The 7,846-nt window shown below is 61.1% G+C and overlaps 5 protein-coding genes across 5 annotated transcripts in view, besides 1 other annotated feature; all 5 read left to right on the top strand.

Annotated features, from left to right (window-relative positions):
- Tco025E_01734 (uncharacterized protein) overlaps positions 1-133 on the top strand; it is a gene marked incomplete at both ends in the record, with an annotated part of 771 nt that extends 638 nt beyond the window's left edge. The window contains one exon of the mRNA XM_029368671.1: positions 1-133. This exon is cut by the window's left edge and continues 638 nt beyond it. Within this exon, the coding sequence (XP_029231235.1) occupies positions 1-133 (133 nt within the window).
- A 167-nt stretch (positions 134-300) lies between these two features.
- Tco025E_01735 (uncharacterized protein) lies at positions 301-1,800 on the top strand (the record flags this gene model as incomplete). Its single annotated transcript, XM_029368672.1, has 1 exon — positions 301-1,800. One exon carries the CDS (start codon positions 301-303, stop codon positions 1,798-1,800), a length of 1,500 nt encoding a protein of 499 aa, XP_029231236.1.
- A 581-nt stretch (positions 1,801-2,381) lies between these two features.
- On the top strand, positions 2,382-3,515 carry Tco025E_01736 (putative calpain-like cysteine peptidase; the record flags this gene model as incomplete). The annotated part of the gene is made up of 1 exon (XM_029368673.1): positions 2,382-3,515. One exon carries the CDS (start codon positions 2,382-2,384, stop codon positions 3,513-3,515), a length of 1,134 nt encoding a protein of 377 aa, XP_029231237.1.
- A 340-nt stretch (positions 3,516-3,855) lies between these two features.
- Tco025E_01737 (uncharacterized protein) lies at positions 3,856-6,204 on the top strand (the record flags this gene model as incomplete). Its single annotated transcript, XM_029368674.1, has 1 exon — positions 3,856-6,204. The coding sequence occupies one exon, from the start codon at positions 3,856-3,858 to the stop codon at positions 6,202-6,204; it is 2,349 nt and encodes a 782-aa protein (XP_029231238.1).
- Positions 6,205-6,712: 508 nt separating this feature from the next.
- Positions 6,713-6,755: a microsatellite.
- A 162-nt stretch (positions 6,756-6,917) lies between these two features.
- On the top strand, positions 6,918-7,739 carry Tco025E_01738 (uncharacterized protein; the record flags this gene model as incomplete). Its single annotated transcript, XM_029368675.1, has 1 exon — positions 6,918-7,739. The coding sequence occupies one exon, from the start codon at positions 6,918-6,920 to the stop codon at positions 7,737-7,739; it is 822 nt and encodes a 273-aa protein (XP_029231239.1).
- Positions 7,740-7,846: the final 107 nt, after the last annotated feature.

A 7,846-nucleotide genomic window follows, 5' to 3' on the forward strand; every position in this document is an offset into this window, starting at 1 on the left:
CTTGTGGCGCTGTACACTCTGTATGCCCCCAGCAAGCTGGCAACGTGGATGCGCAGCTGGGAGAGGTATCGGGGGCAGGAGGAGGCACTGCTTGCCGCCCTTGTCAATAAGTACGGTCCTGAGCCCTCAGTGACCGGGAGCGTTTCACCGGACTATCGCAGCCGTGTTGTGTCCATCTACGAACAGTATGCCCCGAGCAAGCTGGCCAACGTGGATGCGCAACTGGAGAAGTATCAGGGACAGGAGGAGGCACTGATTGCCGCCTTGGAGCGAAAGTACCTGCACGGCGGTGTCTCTGCTATGACACCCTCTTCTCTCAGTGGACGTGTGTCACCAGGCCTTTCAGTAACGGCGGGAATTTCACCCCAAACGGTGCTTCAGGCCGAGCTAGTCACGACTGTAGACGAGGAATCCGTGAGCCGACTGGAACTTGTGGAGGCCGTTAACGCTGTATTTATGACCCTGTGCGTGGATGCCGAGGCTGAGAGACGTCTTGACTTGGAACGGCAGGAGCAATTGGTCTCCTTGGCTTTTAAGGAGTTGTCTATTCGTCTTTCTATTTACGCAGAGGAGGCACTGGGCATCCCCACTTTCGACCATCCGCCCTTTCCGTTTGTGTCGGAGACGAGTGCAGAGGTGGTGGCGCGTTTCTTTACGGCGTTGGGCACGACGGATGTGAAGGGCGAGGCGGTAATTGCGGCGTCAGCGTGTCGGCTTCTCTTTTTTCAGGCCATTGGTGTGGAGATGTTGGCGGGGCCGAGGACCGAACTTGTCTCCTTCGAGGAGTTCCGCCAGCTGCTCACCCGCGCCTGTCAGAGCGAGGCGGAGGTTGTGGGCAGGATGCGGCGATTTACGTCGGCGGCGAAGCGCCGGGAGAGACCGACGTCCCTCACGCCTTCGCAGGAGCTTCGCGTGGGTTTTTGGGCCTACCGCTGCGTGAAGCCGTGCGTTGTGGAGGACTGGCGGCGTGTGTGGGTTGTGCTGGAGGACGGCGCCCGGCTGGTGATCCGGCGGCCGAATGCGCGGGCAGCGGAGCTCACGATTGCCGCCGGTCATGTGATCAAATGCCGGCTGTCGTCGATGCTTGCGACGCAGGCCCCACGCCCGTGCGCCAAGAACGGGTTGTACCTGCAGCTCTCCGTTGGCGCCAACCCTGTTCTGCTGCTGCTGTGCCCCCAGCGTGTGCTGCACGCCCATGCGCTGGTTAAGATGTTCCGCCTCGGCGTCAAGCGAGAGCCACCGGCGGTGGCGAGAGACGCCGTCGCGGAAATGACGGAGGCACCAAAGGACAAAAATGAAGACAAAATTACTGCTGCTGCTGCTGGCGCTGGTGGTGCGATTTGCAGGCCTGGCAGCGCGCCCCGTGCGACGAAGGTTTGGTGCTGTCGCGGCGGCTGCAGTACGTTTGTTCGCTCCGTTTGGGTCTTGGCGGGTGACGTCGTCGTGCACTCCACCGAGGGCGAACAGCAGCAGTTTACGTGGAGCCTGGCAACGGCGAGGGACGTCTACCTCGTCAACCAACTCGCCATAAAGCCGCCGACGGGTGTGGCGAAAAATGCCTTTGTTATCGTTCACGAGACAGGCTCGCTGTTCTGCTGCACGGAGACCGCCGCTGCCCGCGACGCCCTCGTCGCGTACATCAAACGGGTGCTGTTTAAGCAGTTCCTGCAGTCAAACCAAACACACACCTCCGCCCTCACGCCGTTGCGGCCTGGGCAGACTAAAGAGGGAGGGTGTGGCGTGCCTCTGGCCGCCGCGGCCCACCGGGTTCCGGGGGCTGCCCAATCTTTACCTCGCTGAGGACCGAGTCCTTTTTTTTTTTGTTTCTTCCCTTCCTTCGTCATTATTATTATTATTTTCTGCTTCTCGTTTTTACTGGCGTCTTGCTTGCTCTCTTCCACGCCACTTCGCCCCCTTTTATTTTATGCCGTGTCGTTTCATCATGTGCAGCTGAGGCAGCAACTGCAGTAGATTGTGTTATCGTGCTTAGTTATATATATGTTTATATGTTTCCGCATGTCTGTGTGTGTTTGTTTCGTTTTCCACCTCGGAAGGTCTATCGCTGCGTTTGGGTGAAGTTGTTGCTTCTGCCTCTCTTAATGCTTTTGCGTTGTACATATATTTTACTTTTTTTCCTTTTTGTGCTTATTTGTTTGCTCACAGCGGCCTTCCACCGCTTACTTCCTCTTTGTGTGCGTGGGCGGGGAACCCTTTCTCTTGCTGCCCGAGTTGGCACTTCTGTGCTTTGCCGTTGTGCTCCACTTCTCCCTCGCTGGCCTCCGCCCGATTTTTTTCTTGTCTGCTTCGTTTGCGTCCTCCGTCACTGCGCGGCGCGCCACTACTTCTCGCCGGCTGCACCAGGGCGGGGGCGACAGCCAGCAATGCGCGCGACGCCGGACCCGGAAAAGGAGGTGGAGGTCGACTTGTACACCACCGCGGGGCAGCCGTACAACGTCCAGCAGCTGCAGTCGGAGTTTCACGCCATCTCGCCCGCCGAGGCGTACGCGGAGTTGTGCCAGCGCCACCAGTGCCACCCCATCCGCGCCGTCGCCGCCATGTTTTCCAGCGTCGTGGGCAACTGGAACGCGACGACGACGCTGAACTTTTCGCGCCTCTACGTGGGCCCGAAGGGTATCCGGCCGGTGGTGGAGATGTGCAAGCGGATCCCGGCGCTAGCGTCGCTGAACTGCGCCAACAACTACCTGACGAACGACTCGGTCTATTTTATCACGCGGATGGCAATGTTTCACCCGGCGCTGGAGCGCATTGAGCTCGCCTGCAACGAGTTTATCTCGTGGACCGGCGGCACCTACCTGACGGAGCTGGTGGTGCGCAACGCAAACATAAAGGAGGTGGGCACGCGCTCCACGGCGATCCCGACACGCGTGGCAGAGGCGGTGTTCGAGCAGACGCGGCGCAACTGCGTCCTTGCCGCCCAAGCATCGGGGCGAATGCCAAAGCCCCCAACTCACCCCGCCGTCATTCACCTGCGTACGCTGAAACGTTTTTTTATGGAAAGGCAGGAGAACGGCACTGTTCCCGCCTCCGTTCTCGCGGATGGGTTCCGCGAGCGTCTGCGCATTCTAGGCCAGGAGCGAGACATCGACAACTACACAGATGACTTCTACGAGAAGCTCCGCCGGGGCCTACCACAGGACCGCATCCCGTGGGAGGCCTTCGTTATAACGCTGCGAATGGATGGTAGCTTATATGACGCGGATCTCGTTAAAAAGATTCAGCGTGTCTTTTTGGAGTTCAACCTCGAGCCTGCGGCAGGGGTCGAGGGGTTTGTGGAGGTGCGTGAACTTGCCGCCATGTTTGCACGTCTTTACGGTGAGCCACCGACGCCGCTGGAACGCGTCAATATGTACAGCTATTTAGGGCTTGATGACACCATGACGCTCCGCTTTGATGAGTTTCTGCCGTTAATGTACGTTCGCGGCCCAAAAGAGAAGACGTTGGCTTCGGGGTGGCAGCTAACCCCGCTTCACCCGCCAACCATGTTTCATTTCTGACGTCTTGGGCCCTTTCGCTCTTCCTTTGACGCATTCCCTCCATCAGTATCCCCCGCGCCAAGCGTGTGTGTGCGTGTGTGTCTGCATCGCGCCTATGCTCGTGCGCGGTGCTGCGAGGGCCTTTCAATAATACCCGGCAACGAGTTTTTACGTGTGTGTTTTCTTTGTTGTTATTCGGTGCTCTGTTTCTTGCTATTGTTATTTAATTGTATTTGATATGACGGTTGTTGCTCTGCCATCACCTCCGCCGCGAGGTGTTGAGAGGAGGAGGGGGGCGGCACCGGCAGCTGCGGCACCGCGTGTAGTTAGATAGATAGCGAGGACGGGGTTGTGAGCGGGAATGTTTACCTCCCCGCAGTGTACGTTGGGGGGCGAACTTCTCGATGCCAACGTTACGCCCATCTCTGCCGTTTATTGCGACCCGAGCGGCGCCGTTTGGGCGGTTGACGCCTCAGGAACGCGTGTCTTCCACTTCTCGGCTTCCGCGGTTGCCGACGCAATCGCCTCGGCGTCCGCGTTGTCTGGTGCGTCGTTTTTGGGCGTGGCGGCGTCCGAGTCCTCTGCCGTGCCTCGCTTCGAGTGCGGCGAGGGGGATCACGTTGTTGGTGTTGTATTTCTGACTACCCGCCCTGCGAGCCCCGCGGTGGCGTGTATTGCGACAGCAGAGGGCCGGCTCGTGCTGGCGGACCCTGCGGGCCCCGTGGGTGGGCTCCGTCAGTGCGACCTCAGTACGCCGCTGACAGCCGTGGCGCCCGTGTCGGTGGATGAGGCGGGTGCGGCGGCGGAGAATGGCCCCGGGGTGCTGGTCTCATCGTTTGATGGGACATTTAGTGAGGTGGTGTTCGTCGAGTGGGAGGGCGAGGACGAGGCGGAGGAGGTGAGGGCCACGGGCCTCTTTCGCATTCGCGGTTGCCTGCAGAGCGTGATACTAGACGGGGGCTGCGAGCGCATTCTAACCATCACGCAGCGTGGGGATGTGGACGTGTGGAACTGGCGAAAAGGATTCGACGAGACTCTCTCGTTCGGCATGCCGGCCTACTCCGTGGACGACTATGGGGCGCCGTCGTGTAGCATACTGCTCAGTGGGGGTCAGCTCTGGGTTGGGACGGTGATGGGCTACATCGTTGCCTTCGCCCTAAAGCCAGGTGCGAGTGATGGGTCGCCGCGGCATGTGTGGCAGGCACACCGTGATGCAGCGTCCGTACAGAGTCTACTCGTGATGTCGCTGGGACGCCACGTCTGGAGCTACGCGGCGGACGGACAGGCGCTCGTGTGGGATGCAGCGGCATGGACGTTGCAGGGTTCCTTCCAGTTCCCTGGCGACGCGGTTTCAACCCTGCACAGCGGCCCAAGCTGCGTCGACACCGTTCTCTGGGCCACTTGCACGAACTCGGGGGCAGTGACGTGGTTCACCGTGAAGGAGCCGCTCTTGCGTGCGGAGAAGCTGCTGTCTCTGGACCGCGGCGGGTGCATCGTGCGGCTGAGCGACGTTGAACGCCTCCACGTGCTTGAGGCGCTTGTCTCGCACCTCTGCTTGCAGCTGGCGCAGACCGAGGCTGCTGACGAGGAGGCGGAGCCGTCGAGACACGCGATGGAAGAGGGGGAGGGGGGACACGAGACGGTGGCCAACATGACAACGCCGCCACACCTTGACGTGGCGCTGCAGCAGCTCGGCGAAGACTATCCGACGGCACGGCAGCTTCCACCTGCCCTGGCGTCGCTCGTCGTGGGCCGGCGGATGGTGCGACGGTCGCTCGCGGACGCCGGGGTGCGTGCACGGAGCTTTCTGGAGGACATTCAGCTTCTGCTGCAGGAGCATCGCCGGCATCGGGGGCTGCAGGCGCAGGTGCAGCGGTGCCTTGCGGAGCTCCGCCAGGAGCTGCAGCCGGGCGAGGCATGCGACACCCTCGAGGACGTGGTGGACACCGTTAGGGCCCTCGCGCGGCGCATGCGTGACGACTCGCTTGCGGCATCGACGGCCATGTCGTCGAGCGAGCGCAACCACCGAACCTCCTCACGAGCACGCAGTGGCTCCGCACAGGACACCAGCGCCATGGTTTCGCCTCCTGCGGGGGCGGGGGACGGCGCAGCTGCGCGGCGGCTGGAGGAGGACCTCCGGCTGGAGCGACAACGCCGGGAGCGCAGCGAGGCGCAGCTTGCCGAGGTGTATGACGAGAAGCGCGAGCTGCAGCGGCAGCTGACGCAGTCTACGCGTCAGCAGGAGGCGTACGAGGAGCGTCTCCTGTCGCTAGAGCGGCTACTGGCGACGGCGAAGAAGGCCGCGGCGGTGAAGACGGCGGAGGCAGCACGTTTCTCCGAAATGGAGGCGAGTCTTCATGAGGCCCATCACACGATCGATACGCTGCAGGCGAAGCTGGAGACCCTCATGCGTGGGAGACAGGAGTCGCTACACACGGCGAAGGAGAACAAATCTCTGCATGCCGAGCTTCACACCTTCGAGGTGAAGGAGCAGCTCGCCAGACGGGCCTTCGCCAGCTTCATCGAGACGCAGGACTTTGTGCTTGACAGGTTGAGCAACATGCTACAACACGCGGATGTCGACGGGGACGGGCCGCATGCGGTTTCGTCTCTCTACGAGTGGCTCTGCGGCCGTGTCGAGACGCAGCATGCGTTTCTGGTTGGGCTCAAGCGTGACTACACGCGGCAACGCGCGAAGGACGCGGCGTAGTGGCGCTGCCGCCTGGCGACACCCGACTCCTGCACGCGCGGGGTGGGTGGGAGAGTACGCCAAAACGCTGCGCCGATCGTCATGTTGCCGCCCTTTTCTCGCCTTTTTTTTATTCTCTGCCTTCAATCGGCGCGGCCGTGGCCTCCAAGGGCGAGGGCCGTTGGGCTCCACGAAGCGCGAGGACTCCTGCGCCAACTCCGCCACCGTGCCGTGGGGCCTACTCTAGCGCGGCCACTGCGGGAGAAAACTCAGCCCCATCGCCTGGTGTAGTCCACTCCGCCCCTTGAACCTTTTTTTTTTCTTGACCGTTCGGGCAGATGCACCTCTTGCATCCCGTTTTTGAACGGCATTTCCACGTCCACTGGTTGGCGCGAGTGTGCCTCTTCGCAGCCGCCGCCCGGGCACATAATCGCGGCGTGTGGCGCCTGCGTTTTCCATTCCGCTCGTTCTGCGGCATCCGCTGCCTACCGATGCAGTTCTCTCTGTTCTTGTCAGGGGCGAGCTTCGGTGTCGTGTCTGTCCTGTCCTGCCCTGCCCTGCGTTGTCCCGTCTCTTCTCCCCCCCACCGGCAGCTTCACCCCGCAACCCTCTCCCCGTCTGTTTCTCCCCCAAGGTAGAGGAACCAGCAGCAAAAAGGGAAGAGGCAGTGCGCTTGCGTCGAAGGCCCTCTCTTCCGTTGATATTAGGGATTTCAGTGTTTGTATGGGGGTGCGATGGGTGGCAGAACACTTCTTTGCACACTTGAGGTACAGAGCGGGGGAGGCGAATGCACGCGAAGGACGTTTAACGTCGAGCGAGCGCCCCGCACCCTCCGCGAGGTGGTGGAGCTCCTGAGGGGACAGGACCTGCGGCTGCAACGCGGCGCATTCGACGTCAGCGTCAGCCGCGGTGGCACGAGCGCGCTACAAAAACTACTTGCGGACAAGGACGTGGCGAAGTTTTTTTCCTCCTCCCAACGCGACGACGTCTTCTTCAAGGTTGCGCTCGAAGACCGCTTGGGTGGACTCGCCAACTCTATGCTCGCCGACGACGGCCTTGTGCACCTACGCATATATCACCTGGGAAGCGACGTGGTGACGGAGAAGCGGTTCATTCCGCCTCGGCGTGGAGTGCGGGAGGCGCTGGCAATGGCTGTGCGAGACGCCGTGCCACAGCCGCCCCCGGCGTCGGTGGCTATCCGGCTCTACGCCGTTGGGAGCGACATCGGCGACCAGCGTCTTCTGCGGGACGAGGACGCCGTCAACAAACTGCTACGATCGTGCCTTGCCACAGGCTCCCCTTGCCACCTGACGTACCGCTTCGACGATGAAGGTGCTTCCAAGCAAATTACTGTGCCTACACCACAAGAAAACATTGACAACCACAGTAAGACAAATCCTCCACCACACATCGGTAAAGTCAACACGGCAACACCCAATAATTCAAGCCACGTGGACGAGGCCAAGGCTCCTTCTGAAGCAGCAAAACACGTGGACGAGGCCAAGGCTCCTTCTGAAGCAGCAAAACACGTGGACGAGGCCAAGGTCTCTCTCTGAAGCAGCAAAACACGTGGAAGAGGGCAAGGCTCCTCTGAATCAGCAAAACACGTGGACGAGGCCAAGGCTCTTCTGAAGCAGCAAAACACGTGGACGAGGCCAAGTCT

This window comes from Trypanosoma conorhini (genome assembly GCF_003719485.1).
Source record: "Trypanosoma conorhini strain 025E chromosome Unknown Tco_14.4_contig_00060, whole genome shotgun sequence".
Lineage (NCBI taxonomy): Eukaryota > Euglenozoa > Kinetoplastea > Trypanosomatida > Trypanosomatidae > Trypanosoma > Trypanosoma conorhini.